At 41.2% G+C, this 23157-nt stretch overlaps 3 protein-coding genes across 4 annotated transcripts; 2 read left to right on the top strand and 1 right to left on the bottom strand.

Annotated features, from left to right (window-relative positions):
- Positions 1 to 692: 692 nt before the first annotated feature.
- Positions 693 to 7400, top strand: LOC133990888 (cysteine/serine-rich nuclear protein 1-like). The gene is made up of 5 exons (XM_062429305.1): positions 693 to 794; positions 3385 to 3589; positions 4649 to 4911; positions 4996 to 5298; positions 5731 to 7400. The coding sequence occupies exons 2-5, from the start codon at positions 3418 to 3420 to the stop codon at positions 6691 to 6693; spliced, it is 1701 nt and encodes a 566-aa protein (XP_062285289.1). The 5' UTR covers positions 693 to 794; positions 3385 to 3417; the 3' UTR covers positions 6694 to 7400.
- Positions 7401 to 9189: 1789 nt separating this feature from the next.
- On the top strand, positions 9190 to 13554 carry gorasp1a (golgi reassembly stacking protein 1a). The gene is made up of 9 exons (XM_062428997.1): positions 9190 to 9322; positions 10226 to 10306; positions 10428 to 10631; positions 10718 to 10804; positions 10990 to 11120; positions 11459 to 11591; positions 11679 to 11787; positions 11898 to 12041; positions 12144 to 13554. Exons 1-9 carry the CDS (start codon positions 9260 to 9262, stop codon positions 12620 to 12622), a joined length of 1431 nt encoding a protein of 476 aa, XP_062284981.1. The 5' UTR covers positions 9190 to 9259; the 3' UTR covers positions 12623 to 13554.
- Positions 13555 to 13654: 100 nt separating this feature from the next.
- On the bottom strand, positions 13655 to 22843 carry LOC133990339 (WD repeat-containing protein 48). 2 transcript variants are annotated; one of them, XM_062428620.1, is made up of 18 exons: positions 22790 to 22843; positions 21992 to 22132; positions 21785 to 21860; positions 21459 to 21671; positions 21193 to 21281; positions 20694 to 20795; positions 20384 to 20608; positions 18957 to 19031; positions 18561 to 18663; positions 18324 to 18421; positions 18091 to 18198; positions 17865 to 17961; positions 17667 to 17762; positions 17416 to 17521; positions 17134 to 17221; positions 16018 to 16094; positions 15676 to 15868; positions 13655 to 15566 (listed from the first exon to the last, which is right to left on the bottom strand). In XM_062428620.1, exons 1-18 carry the CDS (start codon positions 22835 to 22837, stop codon positions 15471 to 15473), a joined length of 2031 nt encoding a protein of 676 aa, XP_062284604.1. In that variant the 5' UTR covers positions 22838 to 22843; the 3' UTR covers positions 13655 to 15470. The 2 variants fall into 2 exon arrangements, with proteins under 2 accessions (XP_062284604.1, XP_062284603.1); XM_062428619.1 differs by having other exon boundaries at positions 21785 to 21863.
- Between the last annotated feature and the right edge of the window lie 314 nt (positions 22844 to 23157).

Raw genomic sequence — 23157 nt, forward strand, 5'->3', positions numbered from 1 at the left:
GATTGCCTTCTGATAATCACCAGCTGGAGGTTTAAAGGTTATTTATTTAGCACCACATCACTGGCGGTAACAGTGCAGCCGTGAGCACAACAGACAGGAATCTGTGGGCGGAAAGTCAGTCATGAGCGTCTCCTGCTCCTGCGTCTGTCCGTCTGCGTCAAGACGGTCAGCCGCAGAGAGGAGCGACACACACGGAGCGAGAGGAGTCCCCGCCACGCACTACCTGCTTCGTTTGGAAGACTAGCTACAAGTTTGAGGCTCAGCTAGTGTAAACATTAAAGTAGCCTATCAGCATTGAACCGTTTACATTGATAGATAAAGGTGCGGGAAATGCTTAATTTAAAGCTACAGTATAGTTGTTTTAGTTTGAAACAGGTTTAACTGTTGTGACTTATTGTTATTGCTAGTCTAGTGAGAGTGTTGTGAAATATATCTACACATGTGTTTGAGTCAGTAAGAAAATCACTGCTGCTGTTTCACGAGGTTTACTATCATGCTATGGTTGTATTAACAACTTATGTCTTTTATTTCTTACATAGATAAAAGAAACAAACGGGTAGCCATTGTTAGCTATCGGTTTGCTCGTTAACAAGGGGGTGAACTATCTTGCTCCTGCGTTTCGACTCTTTGGGAGCTCCCAGCTGAGTCCTCTCATGTTCACAGTGGTACTACAGTGCAGCTTCACTTCTACACTGAGGGACACACACAATGCTCAGCTGGATAGGCTGTGAACAAGACCCATAAACTTCGTGTCAGTTTCAGCTTGTTGTTATTATGCTGACTCTTCATCATTGGTGAGTAACAGACAAAAGAAAGACAAATCATTGTCCCGCTGTAGGGTTTATTGTATGTGTGTGTTATTCATTTGTTTATTTGTTGACCTTAGCACATTTCTTGTTTGTAAGCTTAATGTTGTTTACAATATGCTATAGTGGCATATTTCGGTTTATTTTGGTAACCACTGAATTTCGTTGTCGTTTTTTTAAGTTCAAGTTACAATATTCACATTTTAACACTAACAGGGAGACTCAGTTTAGAAAGAGTCCGAATGACAAACTCCGTGTGTGTGTGTGTGTGTGTGTGTGTGTGTGTGTGTGTGTGTGTGTGTGTGTGTGTGTGTGTGTGTGTGTGTGTGTGTGTGCACGCGCGCGCGCTCTGTAAAGGAAAGCAGACAGGAGGGGAACCGTGTTGTCACTGACATGATCCCCGTGTGTCTCCGTCAGGGGTGAAGAGGTCAGCTGTTTAATGACTGTTATTATGCCAAACAGGAAACGACTCCTGCGTAACATTCCTGAAGGGATTTAAAGTGTGACCGGACACTATTTGTTTTCTTACTTCAAAAAGGCATAATCTATACCAAACAACTTTAAACTACTACATTAATACTGTGTGGTCACCCCTCCTCCTCCTCCTCCTCCTCCTCCTCCTCCTTCACGCGATCCACGTGAACGCGCACTTGCCTCTGCTGCTTTTGAACCTCTAAATTATTGATGTGGTCTCAGTGGAAACCAGCATCTTTCTGCTGTTAGATATGAAATGCAATAAATGTCATATAACTGGGCCATAATGCAGCTATAATGGCACTGCATTGCAGCATTGATTAGAACTACAGTCCTTTGATGTTAAGGAACAGGCTGTTAAACAACCATGCAGATGTGTTTCCAGCAGGGGAAAAATCCCTTTACATCTAACTGCTTGTGCAGCAGACTTCTACTGTGTAAATAGTGTAATGGCACAAGAGGCTGTCTCTTGTTTCACCTCTTATTTGCTGATGGATCCAGGAAGTTGCTCACTCTGAGTGCACGCACACACACGGACACCCACACGAAGATGTGCACACACAGCCTCGCTGGTCTAAGTATTTGCTTACTATAGACAATCAGAAAGCCTCTTGTCTTGTGGATTCTGAATGGCTGTGTGAGTGCAGGGAAGTGACAGAGTAACAGTGCAGTGCAGGCAAAAGCAGTCAGCGGTTTCCATAGCTGTGTTTTTTTTACTGTGTCAGTGGCTGATTTTAGGTTAAAGGCTCCCTACCTGTCTTTAATGTGGGACTGAAGGGGTGCTCAGGCTAAATCCTGGTCAGCTGCTGGATTGTGATGTTGTTTAAAGCACCGAAAAGTCAAATTGATCATATTTTTTTAGGCATAAAGAAGAGAACAAGTTTTATCAGTGGACATTCAGTTTGCAGGTTTATATCACTGTGACCAAAGTAGAGCTGAAATGATGAAGTTATTAGTCAATTGGCAGAAAATAATCAGGAAAAGTATTTAACAATCAGTTGAACTGAGTTGCTCATGTCATTTTGTAATGATAAACAGCCAGAAACTCTAAGTCCAACTTCCCAAAGTGAATATTTGCAAGTTTCTTTAGACTTATATAACACTAAACAGAAGCCCTTTGAGTTTTGGATTGTTGCTCAGAAAGAACAACACATTTGAATTTGTGAACTTAGGGAAATAGTGATATGCATTTTCATTAATTTCTACCATTTTTTGGACCAACTAAAACGAGAGATCATAAACCTCCTTTTCTTTCCAAAAGTGAATTCACAGCTTATTCACACACATACTGATAATTATGACAAACAACAGCTTCTCTTTACCAACACCAACTCTTTTTTTACACAGAACAACTCGAATCGACTTTTACCCCCCGTTAAGGTTTTTTTGTAACCCTGAAATCGCTCATGTTTTGGATTTATTTTCCATGTTCACATCCAAAAATAGCAACCACTCGAACCGTTGCACATCCCTCACCCTCCTCCTCCCTCCACACCCCACCCCAGCCCCTCAAATACTGCAGTTGGGACAGTCCGTTTCCACATATTCCTCAAAAAACTTGAGGAATCATTGGAATGTTAATTACTCTGCTGGGAAAAGGAGAAAAAAAAAGGAGAGAGCTGTTGATTTCTTTCTTTTACTCTCAAGTGCTCAGCTGGGTCGTCAGCACAAGTAAGATTTCAGTTCAAATTTGTACACTTCTGACACTTCTCTTTGAAGGATAATCACTATCAAGATGTAATTAGCTTAAACAAACTCGCGCCACGAAAACCGGCTCGACCAGCAGAGGTGCAGCTCTTTGTTCTTTACAGGAAATACCTCGTATTCTTCTAGCTGTCACTTTTCAAAACATGATATATTTGGCTGGTTATGTTTGCTTTCTCATACAGGAAACAAAACACATAATTATTGCTATGTTACAAAAATCTATTATTAATCCACTGATTTACATAATGTCTCATTTTATGTTTCTGGGATGCATGGATGAAGCCACGCTATGCAGGACCGGTTTTTTAACCTCTTACAGTATTGATCAATGCAATTATTCTCACAGTATGATACATATTTAAACCGGTGTCACTGTTTTTTGTTTATGTTCATGCAGAATGTACTGTACATCAACCACTATAGCCAAACCATGAGAGGCATCCTGAAGAGAAAGTTTGCAGAGGTAGATGACAACCCCTGCTACTCCTCCTCCTCGCTCTCCTCCCCTGCCTCCTCAGAGTGGGAGTCGGACGGGGAGAGCAGCTCCTCTGACAGCCAGGATTTTACACAGCGCAGCCCCTCTTCACCCAACAGCTTGCCCAGTGAGTTTTCAAACTTTTGTTTTGTTTTGTTTTTCCCCTCCCCTCTTTCAAATAATGCAAACCTCTTCCTTATCTGGTGTTTTATAGGAGTGCCTCTTATCGCTCCACAGCAGCCTTGTTATGACTTACAGATATGAAAACGCTAACCTTAGGGCCACTCTAGATAATGCCTCTCGACTGTCTGTCCAGTCGTGTAGAAGATCATTTGCCTAAGCAATAGGATGTTGTGGAATCAATTTGAATAGCAAGGTCCCTTTTAAACCAGTGGTTTTATTCAGATGTCACAGAGCTGCACAACACATTGCTCATCACTTTTTGTGCTTGCAATGACAAAATATGATGTAATTATTGTTGTGCAGTCATAAACCTTAAATATATAGTGTCATTCCTGTTAATCTGAGTCTCACAACTGAGTCATGCTGCAAACAGTGACCCGGTATGGAGCGAGCTTTTCAGACAGACGAGCAGCTGAGACGAGCTTAGCCAGCTGGCTTCAGTTGTTTACGGACTTTCGAAACTAGAGTTCATCCTCAGTTATGTGTGACGGTCAAATGATTTGTTGAAACCAAACCGTTAAACAAAACAGTAATCTGGTGGATATTAAAGTGGCAGAAAGATTCTAATTATGTTCTGGCAAAGCTTTAAAGAGCTGCAGATTTATTGTCTTTCCTTCCCTGTTGTCGACCTGTCCACAGTTGCAACAGACTCATCGCATCTGTCTTTCCTTTCCTTTAATTCTGTTCAAGCATTGACTCGAGCCACTGTAGTAAAGCACCTGTAGTGTGTCACCTAGTGGCTGTTTAAAGGCCCTATACAACAAAAAGCCTGAGGCAAAGTTCAAGGTCCCTGTTTATTAAAAATTAAATATAAGCCGTGATCCACGTTTTAAAACTGGACCTGACAGCGCCTCATTTTTTCTGATGGTTTTTGTCTCTCTCTCTCTCTCTCTCTCTCTCTCTCTCTCTCTCTCTCTCTCTCTCTCTCTCTCTCTCTCTCTCTCTCTCTCTCTCTCTCCCCTCTCTCTCTCTCTCTCTCTCTCTCTCTCTGTCATGCAACCAGTTCAGTCCATCCTGAAGAGGCCTAGGCTAACAAATGGGCACAGTAATGTGCGATTTGACCTGGTGACGGTCTTCAGTTTCCCGCGCTGCCAGGGCTTCACCAGTGTGCCCAGCCGCGGTGGTGCCACCTTGGGCATGGTGAGGAGGCACAGCACCCTCCAAAAGTACACGGTGGCAGAGCACGCAGTGGAGCAACGGCACAGGCGCAGAGAGAGGCTCCGAGACAGACTGAGAAGACAGAGGTTTGAGGCATTGAAACACAAAGTGAGTGCACTTGATTTCTACAGTGGTTAGCGCATCTGGTATACACAACAGTTTTTCTTACCTCATCTGATGTGCTGATTCCAGCTGATCGCCAGCGGGGCCATCGACCAGACAGAAGCAGACGGGCTCACATGGGATCAAGTCCCACATGAAGCCACTGACATCCACATCAGTGATTCTGAGCTGGAGGATGTGAGTTTCCTTCAGCCGTACTCCTCCAGACAGCGGCAGGCTCTCCTCCTGGCAGCAGGTGTGAAGCGCATTGATAAGGAGGAGAAGAGGCAACTCCATGCCCTGCGTGTCTCCAGGGAGGCCTGTGGATGTGACTGCCAGGGCTTTTGTGAGCCAGAGACCTGCGCATGCAGTCTGGCAGGCATCAAGTGCCAGGTACGACACTTACATAAACATACTTACTTCATCTTGGAACACACTGCACAACATAAATCCTGATGAGAAACTTTGGCTGTGTTGAGTTTGCTCTGGCTTACTTTATCTTATCGTGCAACTTAGTTTAATGTCTCATTTTTCTAATTTTAAACAAATTATCTCAGCCATTTGTGCATTACTGTTTCATTACTGTAATACACAGCCTATTGGGAGGTTGTCTTAGAAAACAAGAGTAAAAGCTGTAAACAATGAAAGACTTTTGCAGATGACCTTTTGATTTATCGCACATTTCAACTCATCAACATCTACTACTTACGTAATCTGTTGCTTTTAACGTCAGGTGTTAACTTGGCATTAAGACTTTTAACTGTAGTGAGTTTTTAAACCCACAGAACTAATTCATTTTCTGCTCCTGCTTTCTTTGTCACACAGGTGGACCGTTTGAACTTCCCATGCGGCTGCACTAAGGACGGTTGTGGCAACGCTCAGGGACACGTCCGATTTGACTCCAGGCGTGTGCAGACCCATTACATCCACACCGTCATGAGACTTGAATTAGAGAGGCGCCTGCAAGATGAAACGCTGAGCCGAGAGGACCAGACAGGACTTCCAGAGGACCTTGTAGAGTATGATCACCAGGCTGAGTCACACCCGGTTAAGAGTGCACAGGATAAGACCTGCCCCTTTGTGTTTCCCCTGGAAGAAGATGGCCTTCCTCTCACCATGCCCGAAACTCCCTCCTTCCATTTCAACCCGGAGCGGTCAGTGGTGGAGGAGAACAGCTGCAGCAGCGACATGACTGAATCTTCCTGCTCCTCAGTTGATTCTGATACAGGAGGATGTCTTACTGGGAATCAAACTATCCAGGAGGTCGATGGAGGGTTGTCCCTTGCCCTCAACATCTGTGACTCTGAAAATAATAACTACTCTATGTGCAGCCAACTGAGACACACGAGAGAACCCCTAACACAGCAGAGCAGCACAACTACTGACAGTATGGAACCACTTACAGCCAACACATTCACAGACAATATAAACAGGACCTCAGTGACGGACTATCTGGATGAAAATGCAAACCAAGCCAGAGACTTTTTCAACGATGACTCTCTTGAGGACTTCCCCAACACTCCCTCCCCGACCGACTATTCCTCAAGCAGGTACATGGACCTGAGTCTCTCCTCTGACTCCAACCTGGAGTTCTTCGACTGTGATTACCCCTCTGGACCACTGCACAGCTCGTTCAAAGGACACAGTCAACCAGACAGCTTTCACCATCTCCAGCTGTTTAGCTCTGCTCATTTGCCACAGTACGAGTCAAGCACTTACCTCCTGGAGTCTCTGATCGGCCTTACTGAATCGAGCCCAGAGCAGGTTTATGATAATCAGCTTTTATAGGTGATTCAAAGATCTCTGGTGACATGACAAGAAGTCGTGTGACAGAATCATAAATAAAGTGAGCACTGCTTTTATGTATTTGTAATATTTCAATGTACAAAGAATGATTGATAAAATATTTTTTCCAAGCTGGGTATTTTTTGTATTGCCTAAAAATAATTTGCCTTTGTTTCAGAGAAACCACGCTTAAGTCATCTAATATATGTCCTTATTTTTTATTTTATGAATCTTTTATAATGATCTTAGACATGTTATTTAATTACTTCTTATACCATGGCCACAGTGAATATTGGATTCTGATTGGATGGCGGGGTATGCGTTATTATCTAAGAACCACTTGTAATGATGCAGCAGCTTTCAAAGTGGAAACTCATGTAGCTGGAACTAAATCTTTCTTTATTTCTTGTTTCCTTTCTTTCTAGTTTAAAGTAATGTTCAACCCAAAATTAACAATGGCAGCAGGTTCACAGATTTGACATACTGTATTTCTCATATTGCCTCAAAATATCAATAAAACCCCTTTTTATTCTGCTGGAAACTGGTCATGGTATAACAGGATAATCCACCTTGATGTATGCAGTTATGAAAATGAACACTCCAAATTGTAATTTATTTTCCAATAACTGCCTGGCTCATTGTGAATTATCCTTAACACGCATAACAATATGTTTAGAATATCTCTGTACTGGAGTAATGAAATAAAAGATTTCTATTTATTAATTCACTGAAGTCTGAAATTTGTGTGATAATTTCTCAGTAATGTTCATAATGTTTATTAGATATGACACCATTGCTTCTACTCTAAAATACCCTAAAAGTAGATCTTATATCCTTAATATTTCACTTGGTTTTCTATTATCATACACAACCAGTATTACCAGTATCTAACTCAGTTCATACTGGTTTAAAAATTGTACATTTCCCCATTGTGGGACTAATAAAGGAATATCTTATCTTACTGCTAAAGTTTACTGATTTAAAGTCAGTATGATTAAGAGTAGCCTCACTGATTACTGGACTTAAATGATGCCATATTAGGCCTATTTCACAGTGGACATTGTTACAAGCAGTGGCAGTTAAAGCACAAGTGTGTCAAATAAGATTAATGATGGTTCAGTTTCGTGTCCCAGTAAGGCCTTCAAGTCAGCCAGTATACACAATACCAGAGAACCAAGGAGCTGGCTAACCTACTCCTTATTATTGTTCTAATGACTGTGCTTTTCCTGTAATAACAAAATGTCTGCCATGAAATCAGTCTATTGTCCCGGTTGTTTTTAATGTTCGCTATTTTATCGCTAAATCATCACATTATTGTATCACACGTTTCAGGGCTTTGTTGCAGATTTTACTGGACAGAGGTCATATCAACAGTGGTGGCCTCATTAGCACAACTGGTTTAATTTATGAGAGCAAGAGTAAGACATGAAGTAGTTTACCTACATGTATTCATTCCTACTACAACTACTAGTAGTACTACTGCAGTAGTCTTAAATCAGGCTTAAATGTGACTGCAGGAGAAAGTGACTTCCAGTGATTCTACATCCATTGTGTTTAGATGCTGCCAATGGGGAGGCATGAACACAACCCACATATGAATACAACTAAAAAGCACAATAGGCCTATGGTGCTGACATAAAACCTCAAACAAAATCTACAAAATGTAGATAATAGGTTTACTTTTCTCACTCTAAACTGATTTTAAAGTGTAGATATTGTTTGATAGATGTTACACAAAATTGTTTCATTAGCTTTGTTTAAAAAGTGTCACTGAAAAAAGTGTTCTCAATTTTCCAAGTAGGCCTAACAACAGCAGTCAGGTGACCAAATGAACATTAAAACAGGTTTTTCATGCTGTAATCATTCCTCCTGTTCATACACACGATTAGAAGATCCCTTCATAATGCATTTACAATGTAAGTGATGAAGGACACAATTCAAGGTCCTCCTTCTGTGTCAAATATATATTTAAAAGTGAAGCTAACATGAAGGTTCAGCTGCCTAAATGAGTCAAATCAAGTAGATATCTTTCAATGTTACAGTCTTTTTAGTGCCAAAGTCCCTCTTGTTGTTACTATACTTCCACCACAGCTAAACAGGGAAACACAGAGGGTATTGGATGCTAAAAAGACTGTAAATGTGGCAGATATCCACTTGATATGACTAACTCAGACTGCTGAAGCGGCATATAAGCTTCAAATCATTTTTTTAAAATGACTTTGTGGACACACGGTGGATTTTGGCCCCCATCACATAGTCTGAGAGCACATTTTAACAGCCAGTATGAGCAGGAGGAATGATTGCAACGAGGAAAACCTCTTTCTGTGTTTATACAGGCACCAGACTGTTTGTTTTAAGACTGACTTAAAAATTGTAACCCTATCCTTCTACATTACTAAGTTATTAACCTACATGCTAACACCGTGCGCATGCGCGTGCGCGTGCTGGGTAGCAACGGGGATCGATTGCTTTGGGCTGCAGATAAGATGGCTACGAACTGTCAGCCGCGTTAATACTCATTCTCTTGTTGTTTTCCTGTGATTTTAATGTTTGAAAGCCTCTGACTGAAATGGGTTTATCTCAGAGCTCAGACGCGTCCGAAGGAGGGACGTATGGATACCATGTGCACGGTGTAAGACTGTCCTCTTCTTTACTATCTTGAGATGTTACTGTGTGCTAACCGTGAGCTAAGTGCTGCTGCAGACTCACCGGTAAAACCTGTGAGGTGGCACTATTAGGCTGCGTACTGAAGTGGCAGTAATTATATAACATATGGCTGTGTGTATTTATTTTGTATGCAAGAAATAAGCTTAAATAGAGGCTTGTAACTTCCAACATTAGCTTGTTTAAACTAGAGTGCTAGGAGCTAATACTTGGTACAAAATGTACAGTTTTTTGGTCTGACTGTAAATTAAATATAAATGTGTAACGTCACTGGCAATGAATATATGAATTGACTCATGCCATATGTTTTATAGTTGTTGCATAAATGATACATTATAAAATAATGCTGAGATGCTTCGTTTGCTGACTGAGATAAAGCCCGCACTAGTGATTCAAGCTTCTCAAATGTAAAGATAAAATTAGCTGCTTTTCATGCTAAATTAAGTAAATTTGAGAGTGAGACAAATCAGTCATTTCAATACATTGTAAAAAATGCAATGTGCTTTTGTCAGCATTTTCAAACACATTATACTATTAACTGAATAGTCCAACTTTATGCAGATAAACAGCAGAGGCTATGGTTTAGATGGTCTAAAAAACATATTTATATAGTATTGGTAGTAGTGTTTATTCAGTCATCACAACACAACAAACAGAAAAGTACTTACAGTAAACAATAAGTATATAGATTCTAAATAACAGCATAAAGTAATTAATGTATGTTAATGACTGAAAAGGTATATGCAGAAGCATAATGCTTATATATACATACAATCCCACATTAAATAAAGCTACCCATATATAAAATTATTATTCTAAAGCATGTTTTGATGTGTATATGTATATGTGTGTCTTGTGTTGGTTTTGACAGGTGCAGCCAAACTCACCTGCAGAAACATGTGGACTGCAGCCCTTCTTTGATTTCATTTTGTCTCTGGACAACAAAAGACTTGTAAGTTTATTGATTGTTTGGGAAAAAGGGTTGAAGTCAGTTGTCACTAATGAGAGAAAACAGCAAGTTAACAACTTTAATACTCAACACTAAATGAAGTGTTCTTATTGCTGTGTGTCAGAATGAGGAAAATGACCAGCTGAAGGAGATCCTGAAAGCCTGCGCGGAGAAAGCTGTGAGGATGGAGGTGTACAGCACTAAAACTACAAGGGTGCGTGAGCTGGAGGTGGTGCCCAATAACATGTGGGGAGGACAGGGCCTGCTGGGAGCTAGTGTTCGCTTCTGCAGCTACCAAGGAGCCAATGAGAATGTCTGGCACGTCCTGGTGAGCTGCTTTAGATTACAGCTTCTTATGCTCATGTCCACATCATTATTTTTCTCATGATAAAAATTACTTTTTTTTTTTCCTAGGATGTGGAGGCCAGTTCACCTGCTGCTCTGGCAGGACTTCAGCCCCACAGTGACTACATTGTTGGAGCAGATCAGGTTTTGCAAGATGTAAGACTCATTTTCATAATAATATGCATTATTGGTACAGCTAATACACACAGGTTGTGCCTAAATTTGATCATGTGGAACCTTAGTTGAACACGAGCAAATAAAACTTTAAAATAAATAGTACCTTTGGAGGCGTCTTTGAAAGATGAGCCACAATTAATCCGGAGTTGCTGATTTTTTCTTAGTCAGAGGACTTCTTCTCGCTGATCGAGGCTCATGAAGGGAAGCCGCTGAAGCTGCTGGTGTACAACACACTAACGGACAACTGCAGAGAGGTGGTGGTCACGCCTAACGGAGCGTGGGGAGGGGAGGGCAGGTATGACAACACACATAAACACAAGAAATTTAAGAGAACACACTGTCGAGTACCACCTTGAACAAACCTCCCCCCATTCCTGTTTTTATTGAGTCTTTTATTTATAACAGTCATTTATTATCTTGTGTATGGAGGGTTTGAGGTGTGGTGGTGGTGGGGGTGGGGTATTTCTATTGTGTAAAGCACTTTGTGTTACATTGTATTTCTATGAAAAATGCTATACAAGTAAAGTCTGATTAATTGAAATACATCAGTCATTGTTAAAGTACACAAAGTCAGTTGGCTATTGCGATTTGGGTAACTGGTGTTGTAATGGTGCATTTCTATATGTTTGTTAGTTTGGGTTGTGGCATCGGTTACGGCTACCTGCACCGAATCCCTGTACATCCTGATGTGGTGCCGGTGATGCCCTCCACCCCCCCTGCTGAGGAGACCCCCTCTCCAGAGATGCCTACTCATGGATTCACAGAGGTACGTATTACCATCAGCTGACTCGAGATCAACACGAGATCAAACTCTTTGTATCAGTGAAGCTAACCACTGTTTTTTTGTTTCCAGGCATCTTTGTTGGCACCTTCAACCCAAAGTGAAGACGTGTCAGACTTGGGGCAGGTCATCCTCGAGGAAGCTCCTCTACCTCCACCTGTCCAGAGAGTCATGGACCCTGGTGAGTTTTAGCTGATAATAAATCATTCAGTACAAAAAAAACATATCACCATCTGAGCTACTTTCCATGTGTTTGTTCATATCTCGTCATCTTGTGTTGTTTTTTTCCAGGTTTCTCCGAATCTGACATGGCCGCGATGAACCCTGACCCTGCTGATCTGTTGGACAGGCTGGATCTGTCCATGTCCTCCATTGACATGACCAATACCTCACTGACTATGCACGAGGAGAAGGACGGTGAAATCTCCGGTGTTGGTAAGTTAACACAGCAGCGGTTCATATCACGCTGTACTTCCATACTAATTTTTAGCTGTTAATGAATTTCCGGCTGTTAATCCACGATTTCCTGTCGCGCAGAAGAGCTGGATGAAAGTGAACTGCGCTCATCATCTGAAGACACCCAACCTGAGCCGCAACAGCTGAGCTCCCAGGCAGCCATGGACCTCTCTTCCGCTCTCGATTCCACTGACAATTTGTCAGATTCAGGCGTACCACCGGCAGAGCCATCTGACCTCGAGTCCACAGACCTGCTCAGCTCTATCGGCGAGCCCAGCGATAGCCCAAGTCCACCGACGGATGATCTGGAGCCTCCTGCTGAAGACCCTCCCTCCCCTCCTGCTGTCGATCTCCTCCCGTCCTCGTTCGCCGATGATGAGCCCTCTGTGGATGATTCCCCCGCTGAAGCCGACGCAGACGCAGCGGAGCCTGTCACGTTGAGCTCAGCGGAGGAGGCTGTTCGTCTTGAGGAGCCTGCGGAGCCTCAAGATGAAGCTCCTGCTCAACAGTGTGGACACGAGAGCGATAAAGAGGAACCAGAGGAGCCGCCTCTTGAGTAAGCTCACATCAGGCCACAGAGAAAGTGCGCAAGTGCGAAACTAAGTCGACAATCACTTGGGTTTTTTTTTTTCTTTTTAAAGAAATACTAGATATGAAACACAGGACAGACTGACTGTCTTACGTAAGTGTACGACTCTATCATCAGAATAGTGACACTACAAAAACACTTAGACACTGTAATAATATTCCGTTTGTTTCACATGAGAGAATTTAAAGTTGCTGATCATTTCTAAGCTTAAAAAAAAAAGGTTATAATGTTGTAAACATTTTCCCTTCACGCCTGGTGCGAAATTAGATCATACGGGTGACGAGACTTTGGATCTCGTGCACTGATGTAACGACTACTTGAACGCTTCCAAAGATCCTATTTACTACAGCAGAGCACAGCTGCACCAGAACATCCGGAACACTATCATGTTTTTAAAGCTATCTGACTGTCTGCAGCTCAGATGAGTTTTTACAGTCTTAAAGTGCAATGTGACACTTGTTGTCGATGTGTTTTTAAAAGAATATTGTTCAAATAACCCTAAAAACAAGCTTTAAAAAAAAAAAAAAAAGTGGGATGAAAATGACAAGCAGGGAAACTTTCATAGTAGTTTACAGCCCACATATTTGATTTTCAACGTGCTAATGCTGCGTTATGAGGGAAAATGTTAATCCTCTTTTACTGTTTAACCAGTCAAGTACATGTTTTTACACCAGATTTGATGAAGCAAGTATGTTTTAAATACTAAGCATTAATTTGATTATTCTGCCACAACCTGGAAACATTTTTTATTGCTTGTATAACTGGAATTATGTCCTGATGTCTTCAACTGTAGTCTGTTTTTTTCTGTGATCTATGCAACAGTAGATGAACACTGCCCGTGACCCGTTATGTCAATCCAATAGGTGACAGGCTTTTATACATGTAATGAGTTTAAATAGTTGGGGGGGGGGCTGCTGTTGGGTAATTGTTTTCTGTTTTTCTAGGTTGGGGGGTAGGGTAGTAAGGTAGTGGGGGTGGGGGGAGGGTCCCTCTTAATGTTTTTCACTCTCTAAAGTAGGTGCTAGTGTGTAAAATAAGGAAAAGTATTTTTGCAGATATTTTATCAATGCATTGTATGTTTTATTAGGAATGAGTGCAGAGTCTTCTGATGAATGTGAAATGGGTGAATCTTTGATGGTTAAACAATCATATCACTTTAAAAAAAAAAAAGAAGAAACTGTCCCTTTTTGTTTTTTCTTATTCCACTCATCAGCTCAACACATTACAACTCCAAACACATCCACATTATAATTCCCCCCCCCTCATTAATCTCTCATTGTTAAACCATTCCAATTTATTTCCTTCAATGCCTAAAATATACATATTTCACAAATTATTACAACAAGGGATATTGCAGTGTTATGGCCTAATTATGGTACCCATCCTGTTTTGGCCAATTAGAGCTCACTCAATGTGTTCCCACTATAGCGTTAAAACACTCTCTTCATGGCAATAAAAAAAAAAAAAAAACATCAAATTTTACAATGAAAAGATCTGGTGCTCTTTGTTTTTTGGTGACACACCAAGACAGAAATGAGTATTACCATTTATTTGACTTTGGTGAACTTCCCACAGTGGTTGAATATTTGTATGTTTCTCTTCGGATGAGGTTTATCCTTCAAGTTATATTCATGTTTAATTGAACTATTTAATCTAACTGAAATATACATTAAGGAACAGCCCTCGCTGTTGTCAGAGTCACTGCTCGTGACCCGAGCACAGAGCGAGTAAGCATGAGTTACTGTTAGATATATACCTTATATATAATTTCCCCAATTGCTAAGATGACTTGGACAACTATAAACATTCTTAAAGAGTAAACTGCAATTTCTGGGTTGTAGTGAATACAACAAATGCAATTTTTTTTCTTTTTTTTTTTTTTTTTAAACATCCAAGTCAAATTACCTTCATGACCTCGAATGTGTTGCAGGGATTTGGGGGAAAAAAAACAAAACTCGGTTTTTCAGTAAACTGTACAACAACAAAATAAAACTGCTGCAAAACCGAAAGAAAGTCACTTAAATCCAAAAGAAAGAAAAAAAGTTGTACATATATTTACAAAAAAAAGAGAAAAAAAACAGAACATTCAGTCCATTCAACAGCACAGCTAAAAAGAAAGACAAAGACAAGTGCTTCTGTCAATGAGGTTTTCGAGCTCTGCAGTAATTAGATGTCTAAGCCGAGGTTAAAAGTTCAAGTTAAGATGTCGACAACAGAACAGATGAGGACCGTGATGCTACCCAGAGAGAGCGAGTGCAACTCCGAAACCGGTGAAGTTGTTGAGACGGTGGAGTGTTTTGGAGAACGAGGACAGTTTTCTGGAATGTACTAGAACAAACAAGTCTACTACATCCATGTGCGTATTTTACACACACACACACACACACACACACACAACCGTGAACTGGAATTTAGTTTGCTTTGAAATAATTTTTTAAAAAGCCAATCGGGAGAAAAGAAACAAATGTAGCGGTAAGAGATGTTAACAAAAAAAACTAAAGAAAAAAAAAAAGTCAGTTGAGTGGTGGTGAAAAATAAACATGAGTCCATTCTTTCAACTGTTAAAAAAAAAAAAAAAGACAGACCATTCATCTCCCAGGTGTCTCTTGGCTGCTCCGGCCCTTTGTTCTGGTTGAGTTCCCTATGACGCACCGCGAGCCCACGTCTTCGCTAATATTTCTGGATTCTCATTGGATACTGCAACTCTTGACCATATAATGGGTTTTTTTTTTAAGGGTACTACATGTCAGAGGTGAGTGGTGATTGGCAAATGACGAAGAGTTCTTGGTTGTTGTTGTTTTTTTAAAAATTCAGGACTTTCACGTGGACTTCTGCCTATAATGAAGCGTCAAGTCCCCTCCGCTCTTCCAGATAAAATGTTTAACTGTTCGCAGGTCCATGTTGGGATCCAGAACCTGATGGAGAAAAGAAAAAAAAAAAGAGAGAAAAGGTTAATACAATGAGGGTGTGCAAGTGAGAGGAAGTTCGGTGTTTTTGGGAAAGGAGGAGAGAAAGCATGCCCACCTGGTCTTGACACATTAGCTCGATCTTCTCCTCGGCTAGCATGGCCATATCCTCCTCCTTCTCCTGCTCCCCGGGCTTGTCGTTGGCAGAGGAGCTTGTGGTCTGCGACTCGTTGTCCAGGTTGATGATCTTCTCGTAAACGTGCTCCATCACCTTCCTCACCTGCAGCATGTCACTGGCCGAGAGGCGGTCCCTGCAGAGCAAAGAGCGGGTTAGAATCAGATGGACTGGACTGCTTGAAACAACAACAACAACAACAACAACAACAACAACAACAACAACAACAACAAAAAAGTGGGAGATACGAGTTTACAGTCCGACAAGGGAGAAGAAAATACTCACTTCTTTAGAGTTTTTGCACCAGAGGAAGAATGAGGCTGGAGGTAGAATGGGATTTTGTTGAATTTGGGCATATTTTTCTGGAATAGAAGAGGAAGGATACCACAAGTAAATCAAATGCATCAAGTCATGGCAGCAGCAACCTGTCATATGTTGTACTAGAAGTGTACTTGAAAATAAGAATGGCCTTCTGGGAAAAATGCAGCCTTTTAATCTGAATTTCAGAGTCCTAAATTTCATTTTTCCAGTACAAAGTTATCTATCAAATCATGGCAGCACACACAGTTTCATAGTCAAATAGATTTAAATATGTTTTCCAGCAGTGCAAAGATCTTCAACATTTGATGCTATCGAGCCGTCACTGACATGTTCTGCACTACTCACAGTATTTTTCCGAGGGCAAATATAACACTCTCAGAGCTAGTTCATTTTGAACACATAAAAACTGTACTCATGATCTTCCACATCCGACTTTGACAAGGCGAGTTAAAAATAAAAACATCCAACTGAGTGACCGAGAGTGGGGTTAGGATCCAAAGCTGCGGGTTTACTCATATTTATTTTCACCTGCTGTTGAAGTAAATGTGTTTAGAAGCTCGGCTCGGCTCTCTGAGGAAAACCTGCTTCAAGTGTCGGACCGTTTTTTTTGTAAACCAGTAACAAACTAGTCAGGAACTATTAACAGATGGTCGAAACAATTACCTGAATTCAACATAAAATCACTTTGGCCCTTTGTTTCAAATTTCAAAACCAATTTTTTTGCCTGCACAAACTTCCATGTTTAAAAAAATAAAAAATAAATATTCATCTTCAATCAACTTCTCTGCAGTTCATAGCATTATTAACAGCTAATCAAAGTAGAGCACGCTTGTTAGTATATTGTGTTGCTTAGCAACAAAAGCCATCATGATTTCCTGTGCATGTAGCTGCCAAATTGATGGTTTGGCAAAATCAGTGTGAATGTGTTTGTTCCAAAAATAATTTCAGTTTGCTTAGATGAGAGACTTTAGATATACAAGCACATACCAACACACAGCCAGTAGTTTATAATGATTGATTTGAACTTTTTATATACTCGAATATAAACTAAGATAAAGGTGAAAAAGTCATCATACTCACATCTACAGTTATATCAATAACCCACTGTGGAACGGTCTCATTCAGCAGCATCGACTCTGTCTCTCCTCCTGAATCTCTACATAGCAACCTGCAGCATATAAATACAGCACATCACAAACTATGAAGAGCTGCCATCAATAATTCAACTGGAACATTTCTACACAATATGATGAATCAATATGACGAGAAGAGTGATGACATTACAGAGCCTACGGCAGCTTTTTTTCAATTATATTGAACTGGCATTGAGATATCAAAAAGGTCTGGTTAGTGAGTCAGCACCTAAAAAGAGTTCTGCCTCCTGCTTCCCCGAAGATGACTGGCGTGTGTGGCGGCACCTGGAAATACCCGTTTCCTTTCTGGACCCTGTTCTCCTGCTCTCCATTCACTGTGGACATGACAACACAAGTCTGCTTTAAGACAAACTGAATGACACCATGGACACTAAAACACAAACACACCATTCACAATCAACTTTGCTTGATTTAAACTTGATTGCTCGTCAGCAGATCGACAGTCGAGCGTCTCCTTACCGTGGTTCACCTCGTTCTCTTCCTCGTCCATGGGGTTGATGCGAGTTCTGGGCCAAAACTCTAACAGAGCCTGAAGTAGAAGTCCGCCCAGGTTCACTACAGACAGACAATGAGGAAAATGATCTCAATATGATGTTAAATCCTCTACTATTTAACCATTATCTGTGCGTAAAATGAGACTGGGTGACATATCCTTACGCTTTGGGTCAGATCCATCAGAGCTTGAAAACCCGGCGTCCTTTGCAGACACCCAGGCGGCGAAGCAGTCGCTCTCGTCCAGTGTAATGGTGAGCATCTATTTAAGCACAATATAAAAGGAGAGGCTGTGAGACACCAACACCAGGCTCGGGGAAGGAGATGGAAAATGTTCCAGCGGCTGACAGACAGATGAAAAGCTCTTTTATTTCATAGTTAAAATAATTACCCCAGTTTTCAGATCAACAGAGAACCAATTTGGCACGTAGACCATCTTGAAGCGCTTTTTAATCTCTTCATCAAACTCCACTTTCCCCAAATCTTCACCCTTGCAAGCCTGAAGGTAAAAAAAAAAACAACACAGCTCAAACACACGCAGAGCAGTCATTTGAAGAGGTTTCTGCAGTGATTCATTTCATCTTGTTCTGACAGATGCAATCACTCTCTAAACATTAACTTCACCTTCAAGACATCCCAGAAAGCCACATTGTTGTTGGTATCTTTGGTTAGTATGTGTCTCTTGTCATTCAGAATGTGGCACTGTATGATACTGGCACCTCCTGCAAACACAAGACAGGATTTAACTCAGTAAAATGGCACAGACAGACAGACACAGAGAGAGAGAGAGAGAGAGAGAGAGAGAGAGAGAGAGAGAGAGAGAGAGACGCTTTAGTTTCATATAAATAAGCACAGGTTTACCCTTGATGACTTGTTCCGGTTGAGTACACAGTGGTGTCAGAGGGGTGCTGCAGTCGTTGTCGTACTCCCCTGATGATCTGAAGTTGTGCATTCCCTTTAAAGACTGCACACACACACACAAATAATAATAATAATATTAATAATTAATCCAGACTATCCTGGATTTTAATCATCACTTCCCTACTCTTCCTTGCAGCATTGGCTGTGATTAATGTAATACAATTATCTTCTTTGTATCACTGATGCTATTGCAAAGCTGGTTTAAATTTTTACACTAATGACAGGAGGATTACATAGCATTAGGCATGGCCACATAAACAAGTCCGGCTACATTGTATTCCGGAGTCATTACGATGACAGTCGACCGGCGATCTCAGACGTGTCACGCATGCTTACCCATTTATTAACGGATGACTTGGTGGTAGAGACCCAGATTGCTGGAGGTGGGTCAGCAGATCTGTCCAGTTCCATCTGAGCAAAGAGAGAAAGAAAAGTGTTGAATGACTTCACATGGTCAGCTATGAGTGCAGGAATGACAGAGCAGAGTAATACGCTTGTTATTCACAGGTGTTGTGCATTTAACATCAAATATTTTGGATTTAGAATTCATTTTTACTACTTTTTAAAATACAATGCAGTACATTCTTTTTTTATTTAAAAAAAAAAAAAAGTGCTGTAGTCAGGCAAAGACAAATCAGGATACAGTAGAAATAACACTTTCACCAGTCAAATTGCATTTTACATTCACATCTGCCCAGATTCATTTAATATTTGTAGTAAAGACTTGAAAGGAATTTAATAATAAAAGGTATTAGGTAAAGATTTCCAATAATATCGGCCCTCCGATATTATCGGCCAATATTTACTTAAAAATGTAATATCAGGAAGTATCGGTATCGTTTTTTTTATAAGGACCGAGTGAGAGGACTTTCCTGTAAAGGTCCCACCTCCTAAATTTTACCAGGAACTTCCTGAAGTTCCTGCAGTGGAAACGGGGCTGAATAAACACACTTGGAAATAGTTCCAAACCCCAGAGGTTTGGAACTATTTCCAAGTGTGTCCTATGGATAGTAAATTTGCAATTTGCAATGACTCCAAAGCAGCATAATAAATATGGCAGTGCCATATTGGAACTTTTTTCCATAACTTAAGTTGAAGTTGTTCTCTTATTTTGCACAGAGTGTTTACATTTGGAAAGCCATGTTGCATTTATGTATGCATCCAGTGGGGCATCACAATAAAATTAGGCATACTGTGTTAATTCAACAGTAGGAGATATGTTATGTTGTTACCTAATAGTTTTGGTGAAAAAGCCTCCAAATATCGGTATCGGGTGATATCGGAATCGTAAATTAAGAGTTTGACAATATCGGAAAATATCGGATATCGGCAGAAGAGCCAATATCGAGCATCCCTAGTATTAAGTACATAAAATTATGGACAAAAATGCGGGTTTTTTTTTAGATCACAGTAACCTTGATCTTTGACCATCATATTCTAATCATTTCATCCTTGAGTTCAAATGGACGTTTGTCTAATTTTAAGAGATTCCCTCAAGGCGATCAGGAGAATGGGACAGACGGACAACCTGTAAACATAAAGCCTCTGACCATGGCTGTCACCAACAGGGGTTATTTCATGTGTAAGACACAACAGTTAACAGAATATTCACAACCCTACACACACACACACAAACACTTTTGTGCTATCCCCAATATTTACATCTACACTGCAAAGCAATGTTCAGTCTGCAGATGTTAGTAAGTTACTCCCATATTGCACAACGGAGCTTTGGTTCCAGGTTAAAGTGTACTGCTTCTTACTTTGAGCACCGGGGCTTTCTCCTCACAGATGAGCACACGGATGTCTGGGTTACGCAGGTCAGTGCAGTAGATCTTTTTGTCCCTGCCTCCAGAATATACGTGTGTGAAGGCCTCGTTGACCTGCAGGGCCCACACCCCTTCATCGTGCACCCTGTAGGTGGCGATGCACCTTTGTTGGCCGAGGGACCACAAGCGGATGGTCCCGTCTGAACTGCCCGACAGGCACTGTAGAGAAGCAGAGTTAAAGAGTTAGATCATCTTATTTTTAATGTGCGCAAAACCACTGACGAGTCCAGACGTCTTAACTCACCTGAGTGCCATCTCGATTCAACAACAACGACTTGACGTTGTCTGTGTGACCTTTCAGCTTCATCAGTTTTGCGCATGTTCGTGGATCCCACACTCTGAGAACCTGAGGAAAGCAAAGAAAGGAAGAGGTGTCACAACAACACATACATGCACACTCTCTGATCAGGTTAGTGAAAAAAAGTGTTAACAAGGTTTCCCTGTTGCCATAGTTTACATAATTAAAATCGTCTTACACAGGCGGGCAGTAGCTGAAAAGAAACATCAAGCTGCGACTTTGCTGTATATATCCTTCTCTCACACCCAAATTGTTTTCCCCGATGGCAATCGCATTGACACCAATTATGATGATTTGTCAGTTGAGTTTTTACTAAGTCTGCTTTCTGGACTAAATTGAATAAAGTATCTTAACTAATACTGTATGTTTTGGTGCCAGTTTAACTAATCTGAGTGTTGTCTTAAAGTGAATTAATTAAACTCTTCGTATGTGTGAAAACCCAAACCTTTTCTGTGGATCCAGATACAATAACTGTGCCCATCTGGTTCATTGCCAGACTGTAGATAGAGTCCTTGTTCCCACTGAGTGACGAAGCTGCAGTAGACGAAAAAAAAAGTAGTTCACAGGTACAGAATATCTTCCAGAGAAACACATCAGCTTTCACATTACAGTTAAAAACAGCTATCATCGGTAGAAGTTCACAATAATCAAAACTACACAGTGAATAAGACAGAAATAGGTACAACTGTAACAGAAAAAAACTTCACTTACTGGTGACAGTATTGTTGGAAGCAGTGAGTGCCGTTAGTGTGTTCACATCCCAAAGAAAGATCTGCCGGTCCAGACCTGCAGATGCCACCAGCTCCTTGTCCTTAGCGTAGGCCAAAGCTTTCACATAATCTTTGTGTGTTCGTAACGTCGACATGCAGAAGCCTTTGTGCGCATTCCATACTTTCACTGTTGTATCCGAGGAGGCAGATATCACTGAAAACAGAGCAGAGTCGATGATTAGCAGGTCAATCAATGCCAGACAGAATGGTAGAATAGTAAAAACAAAAAACATCTTATGTGGGACCACTATCTGCAATTTAACTCACATGTTTTTCCATTGCAGCAGAGAACTATGTCATTAACCCAGTCTGTATGATGCTCCATTGAGGCGATGTACGGGTCCTGCTGCAATGACAGGGGGAAAAAATTAAGACAAGTGCACCAGCAATTAGAAACATAAGCAATACAGCTGCCTGATCATAGAGAAAGTGTAACATGTTTATATATTGATGTAAGAGAGTAAGACGCTCTACTTTGTGCTGGTAGACACTCCATATCCGGATGATAGAGTCCCTTCCAGCGGTGAAGAGCCGGTTCAGCGCAGGGTCCAGCTGGAGTGCGTTCACCCCATTGCGATTGTACTTCTCCACCTCATCTCTAATGACATACGACACCTGAAAAACAAACAGCAGCGGAGTGAGCACCGAGGTCAGCCTACTTTCTTCACACCCTGTGGTGTTTCATCTCACATCACACCCTCTTCCTTGTGCACATGTCGAAGATGCAGCACGGTTACATGCACCTGCACTGTTATGACTAGAGCTAAATTAGCTCGGGAAACATGAGGCCTAGCTAGATGACACAGATCATGGTGAACAACTCGACAATAATACACTCTAAGACTATACAGATGTAGAAGTTGTGGCGCGCTATGCCGTGGTAGTACCGTGTACAATTGAACCACCGAGGTAACCTACATCCGTTATCCCAGCAATTAGACCGAGCCCATAGTGTAGCTAAGCTGCCGCTTACGGGAAAAACATTTCAAAATGCTGCTAGGACAACACACTCATCACGTGAGTTGGTTAATGAGAGTTGTAGCTGTGTTGTATTAACATGGACTTGTATGAGAATAATTAACAAATGTGTGTTATGTAGACGCCAGCGTTAGCAGCAGACGCTAAAGCTAAGCTAGCTAAATTAGCCGGCTTGAGTCATGACGAGGAAGGAATTTACCGCCCTTCAAGTATTCGTGAAGCACCTTATTAAACTGAAAGCCGTCATGTTACCACTGCCAGACGCCCAGCATTCATGCAACTATTACAATTTACCTGTACTTTTCTCCGCCCAGCAGCATTTTGCCTGTGATGCGTGGCCATCTTGCATGTTGACAGTCAATTCATGTGATGCTACATCCGGAAAAAAAAGAAAACACACGCAGCTGAGCTTTATGGGTAATGTAGTACTTAAGCCGTCTTCAATGTACACTGTATGGAGGACGATTTCACTAAGGATTGGACCATTTTCTATCAGGGCCAGGGTCTAGAAACCAAAGAAATGCATGAAAATGTAACTTAAACATTTTTAAACAGACTAAAAGCCGGGTTATATACATTTGTCTAATATATAAGAGAAAGATTTACATTTTTTCCCTGGTCTATTTTATACTTATCATCCCCCCAACCCCCTCCCAAATACC

This window comes from Scomber scombrus, chromosome 11 (genome assembly GCF_963691925.1).
Source record: "Scomber scombrus chromosome 11, fScoSco1.1, whole genome shotgun sequence".
Taxonomy (NCBI): domain Eukaryota; kingdom Metazoa; phylum Chordata; class Actinopteri; order Scombriformes; family Scombridae; genus Scomber; species Scomber scombrus.

Bases quoted from the DNA above. Each gene is read 5' to 3' on its own strand.
- LOC133990888 (XM_062429305.1), top strand. From the start codon at position 3,418: ATGAGAGGCATCCTGAAGAGAAAGTTTGCAGAGGTAGATGACAACCCC. The intron at 3,590-4,648 runs GTGAGTTTTCAA...TCATGCAACCAG, and splicing joins TTCACCCAACAGCTTGCCCA to TTCAGTCCATCCTGAAGAGG. The intron at 5,299-5,730 runs GTACGACACTTA...TTTGTCACACAG, and splicing joins TGGCAGGCATCAAGTGCCAG to GTGGACCGTTTGAACTTCCC.
- gorasp1a (XM_062428997.1), top strand. From the start codon at position 9,260: ATGGGTTTATCTCAGAGCTCAGACGCGTCCGAAGGAGGGACGTATGGA. The intron at 9,323-10,225 runs GTAAGACTGTCC...TGGTTTTGACAG, and splicing joins ATGGATACCATGTGCACGGT to GTGCAGCCAAACTCACCTGC. The intron at 11,121-11,458 runs GTATGACAACAC...TATGTTTGTTAG, and splicing joins GCGTGGGGAGGGGAGGGCAG to TTTGGGTTGTGGCATCGGTT.
- LOC133990339 (XM_062428619.1), bottom strand. From the start codon at position 22,837: ATGGCCACGCATCACAGGCAAAATGCTGCTGGGCGGAGAAAAGTACAG. The intron at 18,664-18,956 runs GTAAGCATGCGT...GTGTGTGTGCAG, and splicing joins AGTCATCCGTTAATAAATGG to TCTTTAAAGGGAATGCACAA. The intron at 17,763-17,864 runs GTAAGGATATGT...GTCTGTCTGTAG, and splicing joins TGATGGATCTGACCCAAAGC to TGAACCTGGGCGGACTTCTA.